The following is a 25,450-nucleotide window of genomic DNA, read 5'->3' as shown; positions in this document are numbered from 1 at the left end:
TTCCACTCTGGGGTGATTTCATTTGCAGCTCGAACCACTTCACCTGGTTTATCTCAGCGTGTAGGAACACGGGCCCAATGCCAAGGTCTCCTGAGATTGCAAATTTCTCATCCTGCCACTCAGACTCTGAGCAGCTCGCTCTCAGCAGCGTCTCATTTCAGGTGCTCGTGTAGGTGACGCTCATAAAAACGGCCGCTCGCTGAATCTGGAACTCTGATTTATGGCTCAGCTCCTTCTTCACTGCCAAGGTCTGGGAGCAGGGCGCGAGGTGCTGGAGTTGCACAACGGTCAGAAACCGTGGTCATCAATTCTTCCTCACTCACACGCCTGCGACCTTTGAGTCCATGACCGTGAGTTTAGCAATCAGCTGCAGTTTATCGTGCGTGGAGTTCCTGTTTTTGAGTTTGGTGAAGTGATATCTGCACATACTGTTTTTTTTTTTTGTCTTTTTACGTCGTTAGCATTTCAAACAGTTTCCGCATCTTGAAAACCTGTCACATCTCTTATTGTGGGGAAAACAAGATCAGAGTTGCTTTCCTCCACGTCTCATGCCGCTCAGGTCATTTGTTTTCATTCCGGCTGCCGGCGTGCGAGGAATATTAAAGACGGGATTGTTCGCAAACGAGTTTCACTTCTCCCAAATGAGCCCTGAGCCTTGTTTACAAACGGGACAAGAGTCATCCATAAAAAAGTCCAAATATAAGAGACGAGGAGCTGCCTGAGCACATGCAAAGACAATTTGTCCATCACTGTCTTTTAATTAAAACGGCGTCTCATTCATTCTGTAAACAGGTAAACACACGCTTTCATTTTCATTTTCATGCAACAAAGTGACGGGAATTCAACTGCGTTTAGCGTTGAGTGCTTTTTCCCTTTGATGAACTCTGAAGTCAGCAAACGATGACTTTGCAAAAATCCTTAACAAAGGAGGCCAGTTGTGAAGCGGCTTTCATTTTGGTCAACAAATATAAAAGCCATAGATTTGCATGAATGACATTTAATATCTGGAATATGTATCTGCAAATGTTATTCTCTGGGATTATTCTCTGTAAAAGAAGGAGAAGTCTATTAACCCTTAGAACGCAGACACTATGTTTAAAGGTGTAAATAAGTGGGGTTTTTTTTTTAGCACAATCTGAACATTTTCTTTCATTTTCACCAACTATAAAAACACACCTGAACAAAAAGTACTCAACATGTTTCAAATCAGGGTTTAATTTGTGAAATACACGGTTCACAGTTCACAGTTTTTGTTTTTATGAACAAAAATAAAACAAAAACGCTCTAATTTTGTAATGTCTGCACAATTATTGCTACTTAATATCACGACTAAAAATGTGATTTTAACTTAAGAAAACAGCCTGAATATGTGACCTATAAGGAGTTGTGCAAATGAATAGAATTATAATCAATAAGTGTGCGTGGGTTTCCTCCCACAGTCCAAAAACATGCAGATTTGAGGGATTAAGCAAATTAGACACGTTCTAAATTGACCGTAAGTGTGAGATTGGATGCTTGTTGCAGCTCTCTCCAGGGTGTGACCCCGCCTTTCGCCCAGTGTGGAGGATAAAGCGCGAGAAGGTGGACGGATGATTGTGCAACACAGTGACCCACAGACCTCATTCGTTTTTCAATGTTTTTGGTTATTCTCAGCCGTTTCCTGTCCTCCACGGTTCGGCTGACATTCGGACACATGGTCAGAATCTGCGTCGGGAAACAAAATCGCAGCGTAACTCTCCAAACATTCCTTCATAGGTTTTACCTTGAAGGAACTACATCAGCAGCACAAGAGCAATCTTTTTTCCCTCCATCTCGCCAAACAAATATAACCTCTGCTTTGTGAACCAGGAAATGGATTTTTTAAAAGTCGGCTGTGAGTGAGAAGTGGTTCAAAAAGTAAAGTGTCGCCAAATTATTGGAGAGACTTTTTTTTTTGGAGTTTCAATATGGAAAGCAATCTTTTCTGCAGGGCTAATCTAATTGAGTTCTGTAAGGACACTCGAAAATGGAGTATTGATGGATTTTCTCGTGCAATATACTGAGGATTATAGCTTATTGTGTTGTGCATACCTTGATCAGTTCGGAGGCAGCTGGTCCTCTCCTTGTGAAGCTCTTACCATCATCATTTCTCTCTGCTTGACTGACAGAATTCATCTGTCAGAATGTTTGTTTGGAGCGTCAAACATCAAACAAACAATAACAGGAACATAATGTGTACGGCAGCGCAAATTCAGATTAGATTAAGATAAAATCCGAAATGTTTCAAACCAACACCTCGGTCCGTGTTCACAGTGCGTCGTCTAATAATAATGACTTTGCTTGTTCCAGTGACTCGACACGTGTTTCCAAACGCTGAGATCAAATGTTACATAAATAGACAGATAAACAACCATTTGTCACACTATCAATACGTTAATAAGAGGAATTTTAAAACTTCTATGGCTCAGACAAAGGACTCGAGAGCAGGACACACAGGTCAGGGTGAGTTCAAAGTTCAAGCACTGAAACACAAGACCCAGGTGTCGCTAATTAGGGCGGGGCATGCGATCAGCACAGGTGTGACAGAGTAGAACAATCAATTCTGTTCCACGAAAGCTCTTTCCCCTTGAAACTGGATATTAAGAATCCCAGCGTTTCACAAACACAACGAAAAATGTGCGCGGCGATAATTATGACATTTATCATTCAAGTCAAACAGGAAGTGAGTACTCAGTGTAAATTAGAGTGACGGTTTACGATTTACGAAGTCGACTTGAGCAGAGGAATCAGAGTTAGGAACAGAGGAACGCTAAAAGCCAGTGGACTGCAGATAATACAGTCAATACCCATTTTCACCACTTAATCTGATTTAAATGCCCAGTTCCATACACAAGTATCTACATCCTCTCACTCTCACTGTGGTGAATAATATTAACAAGAGAGCGTTGCATAGAGGTTCACAGCTGCTTTTAAAATCATCAGAAATCATTTCCCAGTGTTAACGACTGTGTTGAACGGCAGAGCTGAATTATTCTGTGATATTGTTTGCTCAGAATAACAGTTTCACCCTTCACTATTAACTCGATTTTTCCTGATTAAGGTGTTAATACGTGCTTAATAATTACTAATAAAGGTCTGGTATGTGACTTGTATGCATGTAAGTAAGCACCGAGTTAGTGGTGAATATGTGTTCCCTAATCTAAAGTGTTACTGATTTCTCTTAGTCCACATTATTATGCTATAGTTAAAGTTAAATCTCTGCCGCTGCTTGTATAAATCCCACTTCACTTGTGTGAACACAACGCGAACCACATGTTCAAATGTGAGGGACACACTACATTTGTGATGTTGTAATAAACTCATCTTTAGCTGTTTAAATATCACTTTACTGATGAATGAAGTCGCTGTATGAATCAAATATACACTTATGTCAACATATTTAAAGTTACAGATGGTTCTCCACTGGTTTTTTTTCCACTTCATAAATCCCTGATTTTAACCAACGCAGCGCACACACACACACACACGTTCGACATTCTTGACTTGAGGGGACATTGCATTGACTTACATTCATTTCTTGGAGACTTACTCTAACCTTAACCACAATTACTACTGGCCTAATCCTAATCCTAATCCTAACCCTAACCCTAAAACATACCTTCACCTTAAAATGTAGTAATTTATGTTATGGGGACTTGCTTTTTGTCCCCACAAGGAGGACAAGTCCCCATAATGTGACTGTGTAAACAGGTTTAGGTCCCCACAACATTAGTAATACCTGGACACACACACACAAGTTCGACATTCATGACTTGCGGGGACATTGCATTGACTTACATTCATTTCTTGGAGACTTACTCTAACCTTAACCACAATTACTACTGGCCTAATCCTAATCCTAACCCTAATCTCAATCTCAGCCTAACCTTAAAACATACCTTCCCCTTAAAATGTAGTAATTTACGTTATGGGGACTTGCTTTTTGTCCCCACAAGGAAGACAAGTCCCCATAATGTGACTGTGTAAACAGGTTTAGGTCCCCACAACATTAGTAATACCTGGACACACACACACACACACACACGCAGAAGTGCAACATCAGAAAGCTGCGTCTGCGTCAACGTGCTATCACATCCCGTCAGGTCTTTTCAGCTCATGCACTCACCTACGGTCCGGCACCGGGGGGGTAAAGCCAAGAATATGCAGCATAAGAGGGGTAACCATGGCAACACTGCCACAGCTGTGATTTACTCTTACTGAAAACAATTAACAGTGACATTTATCCACGTGTGAAGCTTTTGGCGGAGCAGCTCCTCTCCACCCACATGTGTTATAACCCTCTGTCACCGTTGACTCGCTGCACTTTGTAAAATGAACACTTGATTCATCTTTGGCAGGTTTGATGTTTATTTTCGACAGCTTACACCATTACCTGTGCGTGTGCGTGTGCGTGTGCATGTGTGTGTGTGTGTGCGTGTGTGTGTTAGTGACAGCTTCCCTCTGCAGCTACCTGTGGATCACCTGCAGCAGAGACAACAAAGACAACCTTTGCCATTGTATTCAGAACCCGTTCCCCTGATCACGCTGCAGCTTTCGCTCGGAATACATTTCCTTGTGCTTGTGTTGTCTCTGCAGAATGTGAGGACGAGACACGACGGACACGACGGACACGGTGGACACGATGGACACGATGGACAGAGCCTGGTGTGAGAGGATGAACTGTTGAAGCAGAGAGACTGAGTTCTATTTTATTCTAAGGAAGATTTTGACGACTGTTTGCTTTTTGTCGAAAGTTACGAGAAGAGAGACAGAGTGTGCAGCGTGGCTGACTCACACCTGTCTCACACCTGTCTCACACCTGTCTCACACCTGGAGGAGATTTAGGCCCAGTCCCATTTCTCTTCTTCTAACCCTGCAAATAAACACTTGTTTTCAGCTGTCGTTACATCACTATTATGGGCATCACGTGGTCAGGAGGGAAGGAATTGAGCTTGTTAACAGTTCAAATCCCGGGACAGGTCAAGGGATTGGATGCCCTTGTGCAAGGCACCCAATCCCCAGTGCTACCCATCATAGAAGTCAGACCTGGGCATTTTACGACCCGCGGGATTTATGCTGCTCATGCAATACAGCAGTGTTGCGCTTTGGTGTTTTTCTGCACGGCGACAGGTGACGCTAGACAGCTGGGCCCCAGAACTCAACTCATGTGATGCAGAGGCGGCCTATCAGAGCAGCTTTAGGACCTGGTGTGTTAAACTGGTGGCCCGGGGGACACATGTGGCCCTCCAATCGATTACATGCGGCCCGCCCTTCACTGTGCAAGGTGATGGAATAGAGACAGAATATAAGACTAAATGTATTTGCCGGCAATATTTTTATAATAAGACATTTGGTTGTAGTCATTGCTTTATTAAATGTATTACACTCAACATGAAAGGCTGTTTTTATCACAATTAACCTTGTCATTATTTGCTAAATTTTATATTTAATTCTCTGTTTTTGTGCATCATAAATATGTTTTTATTGTGAATCATTTCATATCAAAACAAGCACTTTTACTGTCTACAATTCTGTCTAATATCATAATGAATATCTTATATTGCACACCGGCTACTAAAAAGTTGTTTCTTCTTTTCTTTTGTTCCTCTATGTCGGCCCCCGCTTGACCAGACTAGATGCTCATTGGCCCCCAGGGCAGTTGAGTTTGACACCCCTGCTTCAGGAGATTGAGCCACAGATCACTGACCCTGACGGACTGAACATATAGTTGTGTTTCCACCGAGTGGAACCTTTGGCTTCCGCGCGGTGCACACAGGGTTTTTGTTGACACGCGGGGACTGTTGCATGGTAAATAGTTTGAACATCATTTGAAGGTTGTGTTTTGAACACCTGGAAACGAGGGACAGATTCTGTTGTGGCGAGTGCACCAACTTCACCAAATGTTCGAGTTTGAAAGCTTGAAAAATCTGTATAAAAGTGTGAGTGTGAAGATCTCGTTAGCCCTTCAGCGCGGAGCTCGGCCTCAGCGCGACTCAAACATCCCACAGTGAAAAATGAAACGGACTGGAGTCTCACAGCATCTCATCTCTGCCGCGTGCCGCGCCTCTTCCACATGCTCTTAAACGGATTCATGCGCTGTTTTTATTTCTTTATTGGAATATCTTTATCCGTTTTTTTCCCCGACAGCATTGTCTGCTGTTGTGTTCATTTCCTCGGGGAACAGCAGCGTCCTGAAACCTCGTGTATGATGAACGAGCTCCTGTAAAAACTCTGGTTTGAGAACAATAACGCCACAGAATAACGTCATAGCTGTTTAAATAAATGGATTTTGAAAGGTTACTTTTATATTGTATCCTCCTGATTCCCCGCTCCTTTAATAACCTTACATCTGTCGTCGGTGATCGTTCCATCATTTACAAACTGACTCTCCTCAGCAAACACATTCTTTTTAAAGTCTGCGTTAAGTTAACTTAAGTTAAGCAAAAGTAACGAAAGACTTTAATAAGGGCAGCCAGGAAACCGTTGCTCGAGGGAGGGATTTATTTGTTTCCTTACACAGTTATTACTAATTTCTGTTGTGTTGGAGGAAAAATCCCTCTCGTATTTGAGGAAGCACTCGACGTTGACGAGTCCTGTGACAATAACCAACAGCATTTCCGCGACAGCGTCGGTGCAGCGAGGAAAATGACGTTCCCGCTGGAAGTCGGAATCCAATTTCCATAACAAGGAAATGATTGTCCTTTAGCAAACGCTCGACAGACTCCGTCGAAATCAGGGCGGCACTTTCCTGAGAAGACGCGGCTCTTCATCTCCATCACTGTGGGAAACACTGACGGGTCCCGCTCCCCCAGATTTACTGGGAATAATAATCTCTGCAGCGCCAAGAAAAACCATTTTAGCTGCACTAAATCAACACGAGCGATAAAAGTATGTATGATAATGGAATATTTTACGGAAACCAACACATTTGAAAGTGGACATTTTTTGACAGTAGTGTGCACAGGGACACTCTTATTGCATATATTAAGAGGCGTTTGTGGCTCTTTTGATGAAAGTGGGTTCCCCATGTATTTTTAATGGCGTGGTCTGCTGAGCTCTGTTTGAATGTGCATGGTAATAAGGACTGGCATTTGGAAAACAGGCTGTGCCACTCGTCTCCTCCCCAGGTGCAAACACACAGCAGCCGGAGCAGAAAGGCCCGCTGTTCCTCAAACTCTGTGTGTGTGTGTGTGTGTGTGTGTGTGTCGCTGCGTGTTCAACAAACACAAAATATCACCAATTTGAGCGTAACAACAACAACAACAACCACCAAATACAAAAATGCACTTGAAGATTTTTGGTTACCCTTTTTAAAAAATACTTTGGAATGAGTTTCCTGTCGCTTCCGCGGGAGTTTTCTCCAAAAGTGTCTTCATTTCCGCTTTGAAACGTCGCTCTCATCTGCTCAGTGTTATTTTAAGATATTGTGACGGAAATGTGAATTCTATTCTTTAACTTCTGATCATTTCAGCTTATTTTGGTTTAAACATTAGCTGAATATTATCAGTTTCTGTATACGTTTGCTTTCTGAGGATGAATTCTTTTATTATGGTGCATTTGGGTTTTTGAAGAGGTTTTCTTAATCTTCATCGTATCGTATTATCCAATATTAAGTGTTCTTTCAGTTTTAAAGACTCATTAAAATGACAGAAGAAAAGAGGCACTCGCACGTTGTATTTCACATCAGTAATCATCATTTTTTTCTTTTACTGTTATAAATTACAAACGTTTGGAATATTTACATTTAGAAAATAATCTCTCAGATTTATTCCAACACTTCCGCACAGCTGTACAGATTACCCTACAAACCTGAGACACTGAAATAAAAGACTCACAGCAACGTCAGGTTCAGGAAACGCTTGCTACACGGTAGCAGAAATATCAACAAAAAAAAAAGTACAAAACAAAAAAAACTCCGGAACTCAACAAAAATCTGAGCGTACTCTCATTACCACAAAATATACTCAATTTACTAACCTCGTCAAATCTGCAAAATATCCGCCAAACCGTGGCCGTGTATCGTGTAGGCAAAATAAAACGTTGGAACATTTACGACGCGGCGTCGGCCGCTCATGCTCGACCGGAACTCCGCCCCCTCTTCCCTCGCTCGATCATAACGAGCTGTTGAACAGCACGTTGGTGATGAACCACTTCTGCCCGCTGCACTTCTGCAGAGCCAGTTGGAAGCCGAACTCGTTGTCGCTGCTCGCCACGAGCTCCAGGCATCGCTTTGATTTCCTGTTCTGAATGAGTCCTCCCTGCAAGAACAAAAAAAAAAAAGAAGATAAAAGAAGATAAAAGCCGGGTTAAAATTGTGCCGAGCTCCAGAAGAACAATTTATGTGCACAATACGACTTTCCCTTTCCTCTCTTAACCGACACAGCTGTGAATGGATGAGGCGCCGCAGCTCTGAGGCTTTCTGGCTGATTCACACCATTATTCTCTCTGGGTCCACCAAAGAGCATCCGAGAGCAAAAACAACACACCAAACAAACAACAACGCCATTGCCAGTGTAGTCATTAACGTCTTCTGAGAACAGAGGATGAATAGACCGTTAAAATAAAGGGAAAAAAGAAAGACGAGGACAAAACTGAGAGACACGAAAACATCAAGGTCGGGGAGTAGCGCGTCACCGTCCTCAGGGTTAGGACACGCGACGACGACGGCGAGTTCAGAAGAATCTGCAGAAGTTTCATTCACATGGAATTGTGATTTTATGAGCCCTAAAAAAAACAGCACATCACAGTCCCGCCTCTCTCCTCGCTGTTTTTGTTTGTTTGGTCTATTTTTGCCTGTGATTAAATCCACTGTAGACAAAGGAATAAAGCTTTATTTTAAGAATGTCTGAGCATGTGTGCGCGTCTTCGCTTTCCGTCTTTGGTGTATTTCTGTGGCAGCATTTTTGGAAACCCTTTTTTAAGAATAAAAAGGAAAAAACATCGTATTGGGAGCGTCGAGTTTGTGTCTAGTCTGGTCTTCACCTCACCATCATCTGCTAAACCGACCCTGGTCCTCAGGGAACACTGCCCTGAGCAACTTGAAAGTCCACTTCCTGACTTAAAGGTTTTTATACTTGTTCACATGCCGCATGACAAAATACATACTTTTCCCTCAACCTCCCACCTTTGCTAAAACCCGCTGCTGCGTCTGTGTGCATCCTCTCCTCGTCTGGACGATGGTGGGCGTCGGAGTTTTATTTCGGAGTATCTGCAGACACGCCCATAAGCTCTAGCGTCCTTTACACAAAGTTGAAAAACAGGTGCGGCACATTTAGTTCAAATCCAACGCGTTCAAGCCGTCGATAGAAAAAGTATTTGGTCTGAACTGTACGGAGTTTGAAGGAAGCGTGAGAAGTAAACAACAGCTCAGAGAGAAGTGACCCCATCATTGATGTTTAACGCAGTTTAAAGAGAGTCGTGAGGAAAAAGATTTGCAGGAAACAATAAAGTAAATGATTCTGATCGTCGCTCCTCTAAGTACTTCTTTATGGGCCGATGTGCTGAGACGCTCGTGAGTGCACTCACATCGTTAAACTAAAGTGTAGCACTTGTGTTACACCCGATCGATGTCAATACTTTGTATATCAGATCAGCTTCTCGCTGAGCTGTGAATGAGTGAAATGATATCTGAGCCACTGCAGGAATGAGCGCTTAAAACAGTGAATACTTGATTATTAAGACATTTAACTCCTGAAGTCCTGATATTTATCCTTTATCTAAGTCATTGTTATTATTATTATCCTTGTTTTTCTAAGAATAAAGAGGCCACAAACTACGAGTTTGGTGTTGATCGCACAATCCTGTTCAATACAGAAAAAACAAACAATACTTTCCATAAAGCATCAACTTCACCTTTCGTGTCACTTGTGTGAGTAAGTTCTATAAAACACAGTCGTTGTCACTTCAGCGTGCCGAGCCCCGCTGAACACAGACGTGCCCCGCGAGGCTGCAGAAATCACAGCATAAATAATCTATATTTCAGCCTCGTCCACGGGGGAGACACCAGCCGCGCTGTTAGTCCCGCCCCCGACGCGCTGATTGGCCGACTGTTTCACAAACAGTTACCAGCGAGCGCGAACACCGTTTGAATTACAAGTCAAAGATGTGGGCGCTTTGTTCAGAGGTCAGAAAACGAGGCCAAAATAAAACCAATAATCCTTGAAAATGTGGCTCATTTAGCCATAAAAAAAAGAAAACAGCCTCCAGGAGCTGGCTGGGCAGTGTGCAGTATATAAGGCGTACACCACAGAGAAAGGCTATAATGTGACTGTAATTGAGAAGTTTACCACAGACAAGCAGGTACATACACACACACACACACACACACACACTTTCTCTAATCCTCTCATGACTAATCTCGACGTCTAGGCCTTAAACGTCTCGTCTCGTTCACGAAGGCCGATCAAAACCACGTCCAGCTCTTAGCGGTGGAAGGAGATTAACTTCACTTCATCAGCTTTTTATTCAGAATGCAGCAAAAATAAATAAAAAATATGAATAACACACATAAAAAAAACCCCGAAATAAGCTTCAATAATTGATGCCTGAGACATGAATATTTCCCCAGCTCCAAGATCCTCACTTAGCAAATTATCACAAGTTAATTGAATCATACTTGAAGTTTAATGTGAGGAGACGGGATGTCAACACTTCATGCCAAGTGCCAATTACACTGTGAAGCAGAGAGACACACCTGCACATGAGCAGAGAGACACCTGTCCATGAGCAGAGAGACACACCTGTACATGAGCAGAGAGACACCTGTCCATGAGCAGAGAGACACACCTGTACATGAGCAGAGAGACACCTGTCCATGAGCAGAGAGACACCTGCACATGAGCAGAGACACACCTGCACATGAGCAGAGACACACCTGCCATGAGCAGAACACCTGCACATGAGCAGAGACACACACCTGCACATGAGCAGAGACACACCTGCACATGAGCAGAGACACACCTGCACATGAGCAGAGACACACACTGTACATGAGCAGAGACACACCTGTACATGAGCAGAGACACACCTGCACATGAGCAGAGACACACCTGTACATGGGCAGAGAGACACACCTGCACATGAGCAGAGAGAGCAGAGAGACACACCTGTACATGAGCAGAGAGACACACTGTACATGAGCAGAGAGACACACCTGTACATGAGCAGAGACACACCTGCACATGAGCAGAGACACCCACATGAGCAGAGACACACCTGCACATGAGCAGAGAGACACCTGCACATGAGCAGAGACACACCTGTACATGAGCAGAGAGACACCTGCACATGAGCAGAGACACACCTGCACATGAGCAGAGACACACCTGCACATGAGCAGAGACACACCTGCACATGAGCAGAGAGACACACCTGTAACAGGTTTCTTATATATTGCATATTGAATCAGCCTGTCTGTCTCTCTCTCTCTTCCTCTGCATTGTTGTTATTATTCTGTGACGATGCAACACAAGAAACTTTGTGTTCTCAGTCTCTCAGTTTGCAGCCGCCTCGCTTCACTACCACAATGTTGCTGCCGAGGCCGGCTCTACGCAGGGGCAAGAGGGGGCAGAGCCCCCTTAAATAAATGTATTGCCCCCTCAAATCGAAATTTTGGAATTTGAGAAAGCACATTTTAATATACTCACAAAATTAATATACATTACAAATTGACAAAATAATCTGCAGTGGCGGAAAAATCCGCCGAAAAAGGGACACACGATACATCCCTGTCATCTCTCTGTCCCTCCGCTTGTATTCACAGGCTGCGCAGCACAGCACAGCACAGCACTGACACGCACACACCCCTAGCCCTCAGTAAACATCCAATCACTGTTGCAGTATGCAAATGAGCCAAGACGTAGCCTGACAGTTTGTGTCAGTTTTCAGCACGGCCACGGAGTGGGTTAGACTTTTGCGCCATGTCCACTGCATGTGACAAACTGAAGACAAGTGACCTGTGTCTGACGGACCCCTACGTAAAGCCCCGCCCCAGGCTGTAGTTCTGTACTGAGAAATTAGTTTTTTGAGCTGTTAAGTTGCCAAAAAAAAAAAAAAGTTCTGCTGTATATCTGTTGTGTTTTATAAATTAGTTTGAGAAGATGTTTTATTATTATTCATAAGACTACCTTTCAGTTTTGTAAATATTGACTATAGTGTGTGAAGTCCTATTTTAGGTTAAAATTTGAGAATTAGGCCATCCAGTTAAGATAAATGTTATGTTGTTGGTTGATAAAATCTGGATGAAGGATGTTTTATTTTATTTTATTTTATTCATTTATTTTATTTTTATTTTTCAATTTCCCCCGCTGAGGGATTGCCACCTTATTGTGGTCAGGGAGGTTGTGTGCCTCAGTGACCTTAAGAGCTATACCAGCAGGAGCTTAGTCTTCAGGTGGGACACCCAAGTTGGACAGGTCTGAAGGTAGAGGCCTGACAAAGTGCAATCCACTTCTTTAGGTTGGGGTTGGACACATAGACCCTTTTCAATGAAGAAAGCATCGTTACTATAAGCACAGACAAACAAGTGCTGGAGCATGATGTGTACACATGATGCCCCCTTCACATTTCTGACTGCCCCCTCATATATGCCTGCCTAGAACCGGCCCTGGTTGCTGCTGCCTCATAAACAAAAGTACATAAAAATACATCAAACCAATCACTTCCTGTGTGCAGAGCAGTGATGTACGATGATGAAAACAGACCACAGACCACCTGAGCAGGTACTAAAGTAAGTACCAGGTTACTGTGCTAGTGGAAACACAACTGAAGTCCGTTCATGGACATCACAGCGTCATCCTCACTCTGTGCTTCGGTTATTGTTTTCCCTACGTCGCGCCAATGTCATCACGTGAGATTGAGGAAAGTAATAATTAAACATGTTTTAATATATTATCGGATTTCTGATTAAAAACAGGTGGAAAAACAACCCAAATATTTTACACTACGTTCCACCCCTTGTCAGTAGGGGGTGCTGCCCTTCCTCCTGGTTTGCTCGTTAGCTGCTGTTGCGTGAAATTGCGCAAAGTGAAGTTTGTCCAGGACTTAAAATGAACACGGGAGTGAAATCTCAGCTCTGTGTCAGCGCTGCAACTAACTCATGTTTCCATAATCGATTCTTCTCTCGTTGTTTTCTCGATCGATTTGAAGTAAATGTTGAGAGATGATGATGATCTGCGTTTTTCCAAACCTCAAAATGACGGAAAATAATCACATTCAAGTTCTTTTGATTGTTAAAAAAAACATTCAAACCAATTCATTGATTATCAGAATATCCATCCCATTTGTACCGACTGTAGGTGTGAGAGCGGACGGTTGTCTGTCCCGCCTTTCGCCTGATGTCAGCTGGGATTATCATAGAACGTTCTCTAAAGGTTCCTAGAACTTTCCCCTAACGTTACGTTTCTACAAGAACTTCCCTTCAGACCTTTTATAAGTATTTTATTCTCATTCTCGCCACAATTATCATTTTTAAAAGGCCAAATCTATCGTCATAATCACATAATATCTCTCTGTCATGGCTGAGCGATGAACCTGAGACACAAAGAGTTTCAAAGTGCAACTCCTTGACCATAAATAACACGTTAGAAAAGCTAAATCTGACCAATTATCATTACAATAGTTCGTTTTCATTTAACAATCTATTAATAATGGTTTAATCGCTGCAGCCCGAGGCTTTTGAACTTAAGTCAAAGCACGTCGTAAACACTGTCGCGGGACATTTTGCAAGGCGTTAAACATGAACGTGTGTGTGTGTGTGTGCGCGCGCGTGCGGCCGCCGTCCTCACCTGAGTGAAGAGCCAGTGGAGCTTCATGCGTTTGGCCGCAGCGTAGTTGCACTCGATGAGGCGAGGTCGGCTGTTCACGTCCACCAGGCACTTGTTGTCGTCGTCGTCGACCGTGGGGCTGAGCAGGCCCACGTGCAGCTGCTGCGCGCTCGTGTAGTACACGTTCTGCAACACACACACACAACTGTGTCGTCTGTACATGCAGCACCACAGAAAGCCGAAGTGACATTTCGATAACGGCCCTTCTACAACTCTATATGAGCGTATAGATGATAAATTATGCAGAAAATGAGGATTCCTCCTGGGCTGAGGGTCATTTACATACAGGAAAATGCACATTTCTGCAGCTGTTCTGACTCAATTTAAGAAAGACAAGGGACAGGCTCACAAACGAAAGCTCATGATTAATTCACGAACGGGAAGGAAACCCAAATAATTGTGCACAAAGACAAACAAACAAAAACAAACGCAACAACCTGAAAATCATGTGCAGGAATTAAGCAGGGGGCAAGCTGGGTATTCAGCAAAAAAATAATGAAAATAATGAAAATAAGTGGTGGTGTAAGCATAAGACAGCTTAATACTCAGGGTTAAATTGCATAACAGTGAATAACACAGAATAATGAGCAAGGAGGAGCAATTATGACGAGATTATAAAAAACACTTGATGTCAAAGGTCAAATGTAAACGTTTGAGGCTCAAAAAATTAGCTGAGTACATTTAACTGAAACTGAAACAGCTTTAGTTTCCTTTTAATGGAGCAAATGCACATTGTTTCATGAAGGATTCACCGTCGGCTTCAACAAACTAATTACCAGCAGCTAAAGTCAACAGAGTTCAGTGGCTGCAGAATCCAAACCATACAGAAAAGCTGAAGATTCATCACAGAGTAAATGTGGTAACGTTCTCTACAAAGATTTCAAGTTGTCTTTCATTCCAAAATAATAACGAGTCAGTGCCACGTTTGCTGATTGTCTTAGTGTCTGCAGATCTGCTGACATCATGGCGTGTTTGTCAGGTGACGAATCACCTGTGAGACGACGACCTGACGTTTGCAGCAACAGCAGCTCAGTGATGTAACACTGGAACGACACGACTCTCTTATGTTCTCTCATTAGGAACTCTGTTGCAACTCCAATCCTTTGTTTGATGTTTCACTTCTGATTTGATTAAAGCAAAAAAACAACTTTATTTAACCAAAGCTCAGCTAACAATGTTTGGTTCCCAGAACGTCCTGGGAACGTTATCTTTTGGTTGCCGGAACGTTCCCTGAAGGTTGATATGGAAAGTTTTCCTAACGTTCCTCTAAAGTTTTTGGTTGCACATTCGGTTCCCAGAATGTTACTTTGTCACAACCTTTAGAGAACGTTCTCTAAAGGTCCCCAGAACGTTCCCCTAACGTTACTTTGTCACAACCTTAAGAGAACATTCTCTAAAGGTTCCTAGAATGTTCCGACAACGTTACTTTGTCACAACCTTTAGAGAACATTCTCTAAAGGTTCCTAGAATGTTCCGACAACGTTACTTTGTCACAACCTTTAGAGAACGTTCTCTAAAGGTCCCCAGAACGTTCCCCTAACATTACTTTGTCACAACCTTAAGAGAACATTCTCTAAAGGTTCCTAGAATGTTCCGACAACGTTACTTTGTCACAACCTTTAGAGAACATTCTCTAAAGGTTCCCAGAACGTTCCCCTAACGTTACTTTGTCACAACCTTAAGAGAACATTCTCTAAAGGTTCCTAGAATGTTCCGACAACGTTACTTTGTCACAACCTTTAGAGAACATTCTAAAAGGTTCCCAGAACGTTCCCCTAACGTTACTTTGTCACAGAGAACATTCTCTAAGGTTCCTAGAATGTTCGACAATTTTTGTCACAACCTTTAGAACATTCTCTAAAGTTCCCAGTTCCTAACGTTACTTCACAACCTTAAGAGAAGGTTCCTAGAGACAACGTTACTTTGTCACAACCTTTAGAGAACGTTCTCTAAAGGTCCCCAGAACGTTCCCCTAACGTTACTTTGTCACAACCTTAAGAGAACGTTCTCTAAAGGTCCCCAGAACGTTCCCCTAACGTTACTTTGTCACAACCTTAAGAGAACGTTCTCTAAAGGTCCCCAGAACGTTCCCCTAACTTTACTTTGTCACAACCTTGAGAGAACGTTCTCTCAAGGTTGTGACAAAATAATGTTAGGAGAACATTCTCTAAAGGTTCCTAGCATGTTCCCACAACGTTACTTTGTCACAACCTTAAGGGAACGTTCTCTAAAGCTTCCTAGAATGTTCCCACAACATTACTTTGTTACAACCTTAAGAGAACGTTCCCCTAACGTTACTTTGTCACAACCTTAAGAGAACGTTCTCTAAAGGTTCCCAGAATGTTCCCACAACGTTACTTTGTCACAACTTTACGAGAACGTTCTCTAAAGGTTCCTAGAACTTTCCTCTAACGTTACTTTCTACAAGAACTTCCCTTCAGACCTTTTATAATTATTTTATTTTATTTTATAAGTATTTTATTCTCATTCTCGCCACAATTATCATTTTTAAAAGGCCAAATCTATCGTCATAATCACATAATATCTCTCTGTCATGGCTGAGCGATGAACCTGAGACACAAAGAGTTTCAAAGTGCAACTCCTTGACCATAAATAAAATCATAAAATCTGACCGAGGGCCGCGATTCAGAAGGAAATTATGCAACAAGATCCAACAGGATTATACAAATTCCCCCGAAACAGTGTAAAGTGGTTTAAGTAGAAATATCGATGAACGCGAGATCAACTGTCACAGCAAGGTTAAATAATCTGCTGAGACGTGATGGGATGGAGGGATCGAGCACGGAGGAAGTAAGCGATCATCAGCCGTGCTGAACATTTGTGGACATTTAAACCCGCGTGTTAATCACAACGTGCAATTTAAATATTATGACAAGGAAACGAGTAAACCTGAGGGGAAAGTGAATCTTTTACTGGTTCACTTTTTATTCTAAGCTCCAGGTTGTTCGGGTACAATGTAAAAAAAAAACATGTTTTATTTAACCTTTATTGTACCAGGAAGACACATTAATATTAACATCTCTTTTAGAATAATGGGACATTTTATTTTGAGCCGAATTCATTTAGGAAAAGTGAGAAAAAGAGTTCAATATGTATTTGAAAACATCGAGGTCTGTTTCTGTTCTTTACAAACAATCTTCAGAAGAAAGGACGGGTCATTTTTCTGCTTTTATGAGAAAGGAAAAGTAAATGAAATCTCGCGGAGCGTCTCACCTGAGGCGTCATCCCGTGGCAGAGATACAGGATGGGGACGTTGTCGTTGTCGGGGCCTTGGTCCAGACACAGATCGTTCTTCAGAGAGTTTTTCAGCTGCAGGAAAACACAAGCAGAATATGAAGCCTGGTGTGTGTACAATTAGACATGCACATGCTTTTTATGCATTTATTTCACAGGCTTTTGTCCTTTTTGTCCATTGTGTGTAGAGCTGACCTGGCTCCTGATAGCAACATAAAAAAAGAACAATTCATCTAGTCAGAAAATATAAAAATAAGTAGAATTATGTAAAGCTACATGAATGCAGAGCACGAACGCCTCATGATTTATAAGCAGAACAACCGTGAACATCATTCCGAAGAAGGCAGAGTGAGGGAAGTGCGATGCTGCAGACAGGAAGTTGCTGCTTTGAAGCTCGACAAATAACGCTGACGGATCGTTCCCGACAAAACGCGGTCGTCGGCGGCTCCTCGTTAAACCTGCTGCTCAGTAAAAATAATTATGCAGCGATATTTACAGCATCGGACCAAACAGCAACGTCGCCGCGTGATTTAAACGTGTTTCCAGCTTAAATGTGTCCAAAATTATGAATCGCACTCCTGAATTCATCTCTGCTTTATTAAAAAACTGTTAATCAGAAGCGCGAGGCTCACACATGGAGGCGCAGATGGTTATTCACACGTGTCGCGACAAAGCTCTGCCTGATTGAGAGATACAAACTGCACCGTGGGGAGTTTCCTGGCTGATGTGTGTGTGTGTGTGTGTGTGTGTGTGACGAGCGAATGAGGCGATGATGTGCGATCAAAGAGCTCAGTGAGACATGATCAGTGGCTCCACAGTGACTCACTAGGTGTCCTATTCTATCTGATAATCATTAAATCCACAGACGGCAGCTCAGGTCCTGACATGCCCACTGTGGGAGTGGAAAAACAATGAAGACACCTGTGGAAACGACGGCTTCAAACTGCAGCATCCTATTATACTGTAGTTTGGATTTCGACTAAATAAACGCGTGGACAGTAATTAAAATAAATCTCTGCGCTCGTGTGGGTGTGGAGCTGTAGGCTCCGCCCACACTCATCCCTGCAGGGTTACAGTTAGAACGAGGAGGTGGAAGAAGTGAGAGAGTGAGTCTGATCAACACGTGTGATCCACAAACATGGATGTGAAATGTCCTGCGCGCTGGTTTGGGATCACATCCAAATTCCACTTAATCCTGTGGTTTATCAGGTTTTTAGTGGCTTGTTTGTTATTTTTGTCATATGTAGCACGTCGGGTCCACATGGTGGGACGGTGGCTAGTATCTGTGCCTCGCAGCGGGAAGGTAATCTGTTCAAAACCTGGTTTGACAGAAGGATCTTCCTCCCACAGTGGATAAACATTAGGTTTAGATTGACTGAACATATTTCTTTATAGCCCAATGTTGAACACACACACAGAAAATGTCAGATTTCCACTTTGTTTTTATTGCATCTTAAATTTAAGAATGTTTTTGATTAAAAATTGTGAATGAAACTTGAAATTTCTCTAAAACTCTACAGTAAAAATGTCTGATTTCCAGTATATTAGTTATCATAGATCTCATGAACTTATGGAAACTTGTTTTGATTGCATCTCTAATTTGAGGATGTTTTCAATTTAAATTTAACTTGAAATTTCTCTAACACTGCAGTAAAAATGTCTGATTTTCAGTACACTCGTAGTCATCGATGTCCTGAACAAAACTTTATCAGTCTTTTCCAGAACCTATGGAAAACTTTGGTTTTATTGTATCGCAAATTAAAGAATGTTTTTGATTAAAAAGTGTGAATGAAAATTGAAATTACTCTAAAACTACAGTAAAAACTTCCAATTTCCCGTATGTTAGTCGTCAGTCCTGCTCAGAACTTATGGAAACTTTTGTTTTGATTGCATCTCAAATGTGAGGACGTTTTCAATTTAAAAAGTGCTAATGTGGACATTAAACTTTAAATTTCTCTAAAACTCTACAGTAAAAATGTACATTAGTCGTCATCAATGATTAGTATAATAACATTTAAGACTCAGTTCCTTTAAGTATTGACATAATCCAACCATGGTCATTCATTCTGAGGTAAATGTGTTGTGTTCATGGACCTGTCGTGAATATCAAACTCTTATTTAATCTCAACAGAAACACTAAGTCAATTATTCTACTTATTGTTATCGTCTATTGTTAAATGTTTCCACTGTTTTAAGTCACCATATGTCACTCAACGTTAACGAAAAGAACCCTACGTTTCCCTTTTCTATTCTTTCTTTTTCAGTGTGATCTCTAACAGCGACGAGGATCCGCCCTCGTGCGATGACATGGCGACTCCATCAACAGTATTTCACAAATAGAGGATAATGAGGTCAACCGAGTCAGAGAAATGAATATAATGAGGTCGACCTATTTCCTAGTTTGTACAAGAGGGGGAAAAAGCCCCCACACACACACACACACAATTGTGACATAGAAAGCAGAGGCATAACTGTGCAGTATGTGTGTCACTGAGTGTTAGAGCGCGGCACAATGATGCCAGATGAGAGGACTGTGGAAATAAAGCGGTTTGAGCACAACGACAAACGTGGGGAAACAGAAACGCTGCCAGCGAATCCCGTCACGTGTCAGATTCTCTGGCTCAGCCGAGAAACTCTGCATCAACGCCATCTACACCTGTATGTTAATGTATATATATATATGTATATATGTATGTATATATATATGTATGTATATATATATATATTAGTGCTGGGCCGTTAACGGCGTTAACGTGCTGCGTGAACGCGAGACTCTTATCGCGCGATAAGAAAATTATCGCCGTTAATCTATTCTCAAAGTTGGGTCTGGGACCTGGGTCCACATAGTGAGCAAGCTATGAATTTCACTTTGATATGTTAGCGCGGATGTATACCTGGCCCAGAAGGCTCTGACCTGGCTGAGCGCGGATGTAGGTAACGTTACGTTATGTAATTTATTGTCATTTTTTGTTTTATAACGGTCTATGTAATTTACCACGGTGAAAATGGTTTCAGGTTGGATATCCAACCGTCGCGTCCGACAACTGTCTGAATGAATATCCAACCTGAAACTAACTTCACGCGGTATAGCTTTAGCTAACGTTATCAACGTTTTGCTGATTAGTTGCTGATAGTTGCCTACTACTACTAGCAATCTTACTCTGATATACTTTTTCTGTCCTACTCCTAATGTTAGGTGTGATGAAAACAGAGGAGCGCCACTTAGCAGAAGAAGAATTCAAATGAGCCATTTTAATCTAGATTAATCTAGATTAACTCCAAGATTGCAGTGAGATTAATCTAGATTAAAAAAATTAATCTATGCCCAGCTCTAAGATATATATATATATATATATATATATATATATACATTATACTTCTGTGACTCTATTTCCATCATAAAAAGACGGATCATTGCTGTAAACGTGGTGAAAGTGAAGGAAAGAGTCTCTGTGTTCCTGACTGCAGTCACACAGATTCCTCGGCGCGCTTTAGCCTCGTTTTGGCGTTTGAACGTGGGATGAAGAGGGAGGCGGGCGCGGCCGGGGCTCACCACTCCGTACGCGATGGTGTCGCTGTACATCCTCATCTCGGGGTAGATGTTGACCAGGTACCAGCGGAAGGTTTTACACTGCAGCCGCTTCCTCAGAGCCTTCCTCTCCGAAATGTCGCCGATGTCAATCCCGGAGTCCTGGACACACACGTCACAGACCATAATAACACCATCACAACTGACCCTGAACACGCCCTTTAAAGATGTGGATATAAAGATAGAAACACAAGTGAACACAGACACAGACAACGCTTCACAACGTAACCTGCGCCATTTTTCCACGTCTTCTTTTTAATTAGCCGTTTTAATCTATGTTACAATTTCATGCAGATGAAACGCGAGGATCTCGGTCATTTAAAAAAATTATTGACTGAATAAAAACTAACGAACGCGTCGGTGTTCTTAGCCGCTGCAGAAATGCGATCATTTCACATTGCTTCCCGGGCTCTAAACTTAATAACTGTCAACATACAGACGTCTGCAGTGTTAACGTGTGTAGTTACACGATGGTTCCTGAGAGGTGAGAACGTCAATAATAATTATTGTTATTACGGTCATTTCAAACCGTCTTTGTCACCACAGAGAAGAGATTTCTCGGCCTGTTTGTGGACATTGAGACAAAAACTCAAACAAATATTACTTTAAATGTGTTAAATTTCAAATTTAACGCGCACAATCTGGTGTTCGTGTACAACTACGGTGTTTTTTTTAAATGAAACTTGTAGTAAATTGTAAATAACTGAAAGTTATTCTGGAAAAATGGGCAAAAAAAAAGAGGGACATTTTCTGGTTTAACTTTTCTGGTTAAAATAAGCAAAAGGGACATTTGGAGGCTCAGGTGACTCATTGTCAGGGTTAAACCAGTGGCTCCAACATAGTAAATGCCGTTTATTTTTATTCATCATTACATGTTTCAAGTGTGACAGACGTGTATTTCTGCATCACTAAAAAGCCCAAAGATCACCAACATCCGTCACAACCGGAAACACTTTCATGGAACAATCCTGAACCAGTTTCTGCAGACTGGATCACACTTGAGAACAATTGGCTGCTAATAATCCTGCACTTACGCCTGAGGAGGACGTCGAACGCCGCTGACGCTTTCATGAAGCAGCTGTAATGACAGGAGTTGTGCGTCCGCGTTGTCCATTGTATTGCATGTAATGTCACTGATTGCGCTGGGTTTCCTCAGTGAGAGGCTGAAGAGGTGAAGAGCTGGTGTTTGCGGCTGGTCTTCAGAAACCCATCAACACGGCCGCTCTCAGAGGTAAATCAACACAGACACGTTTGGCGCGTTGTTAATTCGCGGGGCTAACGCCGGGGCTAAATTTCATGCTTCTTGAGTAACAGACTCTTTTAAACGCCTCATTATAGGGGGAATGAATTGCCTGCAGATGTTCATCTATTCATAACGTGGATTTACATAATCAAACAGATTATGCAGCGGACGGAAAAATAAGAGCAAATAAACATTTCACTTTTCCTTGGAGGGAAACCACGTTTATTTTCATTAAATCACTCCAGTTCAAGGGCAATCGCAATCTTCTGCTAACCCTGAAACTAAGCGACATTTTATATTACCGTTGATTGATTAATAAACTGAAGACTTCCAACTTTTGAAAGTTTTCCTTTAAAAAGCCTGATGTCTCTGTTAATACTCTTTTATTTTTGGGTTAAAATCTAAAACGGGCAGGAATTGTGATTTTAGATGACAAAACACACATGATAATCCCTGATAATGTGTTGGATTATTGTGACTCACCTCCTGGGGAATATTCCAGGCCATGTAGACGTGACTTTTAAACTCGTCCATCCAAACCTCGGCGACTCTGAGGGCGTTCCTCCGCACGTGAGACGTCAGGTCCTCGGTGTAGGGTTTGTGCGCGCGCTCGATGTGCGCGATGCGAGCGCACGGCAGGACCTCCACGCTGCCGCCACACTGCCACACCTGCTTCCCGACAGGAAGAACTCATCAACCACACGTTTAGTTTCACATTTTAGTTTAAAGACTTGACTTCACAAAACAATATATATATATATATATATATATACATATATATGTATATATATATATATACATATATATATATATATATATATATATATATATATATATATATATATATATATATATATATATATATATATATATATATATATATATATATATGTAGATATCATTTATAAAGATGAATGTTGTGATCGCTCCAACAAAGTGAAGCAAAAATGATGGGACATGAGTCCAATTTAAATCAAATATATAATAATAAAAAGGTTATAATAAAAGTACCAGACTATGGATATTACTGGATTTAACACTGTCCCCTTGTTTTTGCATTAAATTAAATCTTAAAATTAAAATCAAATTAAATCTGATGGTATATCCATAATATTAAAATTCTATAATAGAGTTTTCTATCATGTTAATAGTTGTTATTACACTAGTGTTTGCTCACATGTTGGTTTTCCTGTCCTTTTATTAGACGCTATAAAAAAGGGATGGAACCAGACTGAAGGCTGAGACTGAGGTCCAGTCCACGAGGAAAAGAGAATGTTGGGTTTGAAGCAGCACCCGGTTGCTCCAGTGTCTCCTCCGTTCATCATCACATTAGTTCAGATGAGGCGAGCTGTCTAATGCCGAGTTTAATTCAGCTTAATTCACGCTCTGTCCAAACAAAGTCTACTTGTCCTCCCTGCTGTGTGAGGACATGGTGACCAACGTCAACCAGAAGAATCTGAACTTGTTCACAGATCATCTATTTTCCCTCTAAATTGGAGCATAATTTAAAAAATTGCCCTTATGTTCTACTGAAGAAGACCTGAAACTAGTGACTGAGACACTGAACTCCTCAAGAGAATGAGACGTGGCTCAGTTTCTTTAAGATGACATCGAATTTTGAATATATATCATCGATTTTGTTTGTCTCTGCTGTGATTGGCCAACACGGCTTCACAGTTACTCATGTCATGTCACTTCCTGTTGTGTGTTTCATGTACATCAATACTGTGGCTCCACCTCCTGATAATAACTCTGCAGACTATGGTGTAACACTTCATTTTTGCACCCTGGGAACCGGAGAGGAATCTTCACCCAGCACATCCACAGGTGCATGATTGCATCACTTGTACGATATGCAAAGTTTGTTGGTTTTTTTTCACCGTAGTGGCCGATAAGCAGAGGTCCTTCATTATCTGTGCAGCGTAACGTGTTCCTGACTGTGACGCGCGAGTCCCTGCGGTGAAACGCGATAACAACCCTGCATCCAGAGAGAGAGAGCGAGAACGAGGGAGCGAGACATCTCCAGTCCTCGATAACGAAGAGATAGCAGATTCAACTTCTCACATTGTGAAGGCTCAGGAGCCCAGAACAACTCTCCCTTCAAACTTTCCCTAACCTTCATACAGCAAACGTTTGTGGTGGAAAAAATATTCTTCTGTTTGCAGCATCATTGTAAGGAAGTTCAACAAGGTGTTTTTTCTGATTGGTTATTTAATCCCAGTTGATTCATTATGACATGGGTTATTATTCGTTTCTCGTTTCCTTTCCTGAAAACATCCACCCGTCAGGAAATGGAAGCGTTTACGCACAATTCTACACGGAGAGGAAATCTTCAGCGTCCAGTCAACACTTCACAACGTCGCCGACACCTGCACTCATGTTGAGCTGGATCTCACAAAACAAAAACTAATGACCGGTGTGAGAATAAATCACAAACGCCATCAGATATAAGATTTAAGGTGACTTTACAGTCACTGTGAACACGAAAAGAAATGTGTTAGTTATCAACCATCAAAATATACATATGGAGATGGATTTCAGAGTTCTAATTCTATGAAAGCAACACAATTAGGAGCAGCCGATCAGTATCTGAAGACTTCAAATGGAATCTCAAAGCAATTCAAACCCTTTGCAGGCGGAATAAAGAGGTAGCAAAGGAAATGTCACTATCGCCGAAAACCCTTCAACGTGTCCCGATTAGCATTTGACCAGAGTATGAAGTGAGAGGTGGAGACAGCTGCTGTTCCCGTTTAATAAACAGCTGAACTGAGCCGGGTCACCGCAGACCCGCTGAGAGCAAATGGCTTTGCTTTGACTGAGTGCGCCTTCAGTGTTTTATCTCGGAGCGCAGGCGAGGCTTTAAGTGAGGTTCTGACACAAGAGACTAGACGGGTTTGTGGTGATAAAGAGAGACGGAGTGCGGCTCTGGAGTGCGGCGCCTTTCGTTCACACGTACAGCCGAGCGGCGGGCGATCAGAGCGACGGCTCACTGACACCGTCTCCCTCTGCCTGCTCCGTTTGTCCCCGTTTGTCTTCGCATCATTCCTGCCACTGCAACGGTGAAGCACATCACAAGAAAATCACCCGATAAAATCCCCTTAAAACGCATCATCTCGTAGCCGCTCCCCGGATCGGCCAATTAAAGACATCTCCAGTCTTCAAAATGCTCAGAACGCGGCAGGAATTTTAAATTTAAATCCATAAACTCTGACCACGTTGCATCAATTTGGCGTTGGCTTCGTATCCACGTGAGGGCGGAATTGAAATAACGTTTGAAGACACAGTAAATTGACCAAACCCATCTCTTATTATCCCTTATACCTTTGAGCTGCTCTCTCACAATGCAGGGCTTCTGTATGTCCACAAAATCAAATCTAAGGCTGCAGGGTCTTTGTCCTGTCATCGCTCCATGACTGTCTGACTGCGCTGAGGCACTTAAATCTCTCTTTATCTCTCTGCTGAACTGGCCTTCTGTCATGGGTTTACACTGCTTTTTGCCCAATGTCAGCTGGGACTGGCTCA

General features: G+C 42.1%; 1 protein-coding gene across 1 annotated transcript in view; it reads right to left on the bottom strand.

The window, feature by feature from the left end:
• Positions 1-7,671: 7,671 nt before the first annotated feature.
• The window catches only part of galnt18b (UDP-N-acetyl-alpha-D-galactosamine:polypeptide N-acetylgalactosaminyltransferase 18b), a 78,210-nt gene continuing 60,431 nt past the window's right edge, over positions 7,672-25,450 (bottom strand). The window contains exons 7-11 of the mRNA XM_044030248.1: positions 22,412-22,597; positions 20,650-20,787; positions 17,076-17,171; positions 13,803-13,967; positions 7,672-8,276 (exon numbers count right to left, since the gene is read on the bottom strand). Of these exons, the coding sequence (XP_043886183.1) occupies positions 8,130-8,276; positions 13,803-13,967; positions 17,076-17,171; positions 20,650-20,787; positions 22,412-22,597 (732 nt within the window). The 3' untranslated portion in view covers positions 7,672-8,129. The remainder of the gene's footprint in view (positions 8,277-13,802; positions 13,968-17,075; positions 17,172-20,649; positions 20,788-22,411; positions 22,598-25,450) is intronic.

The sequence above is a fragment of the Solea senegalensis genome, linkage group LG7, assembly GCF_019176455.1.
Source record: "Solea senegalensis isolate Sse05_10M linkage group LG7, IFAPA_SoseM_1, whole genome shotgun sequence".
NCBI lineage: Eukaryota > Metazoa > Chordata > Actinopteri > Pleuronectiformes > Soleidae > Solea > Solea senegalensis.
The sequence above is the reverse complement of the archived record's forward strand: the minus strand, read 5'-3'. Positions and strand labels throughout refer to the sequence as shown.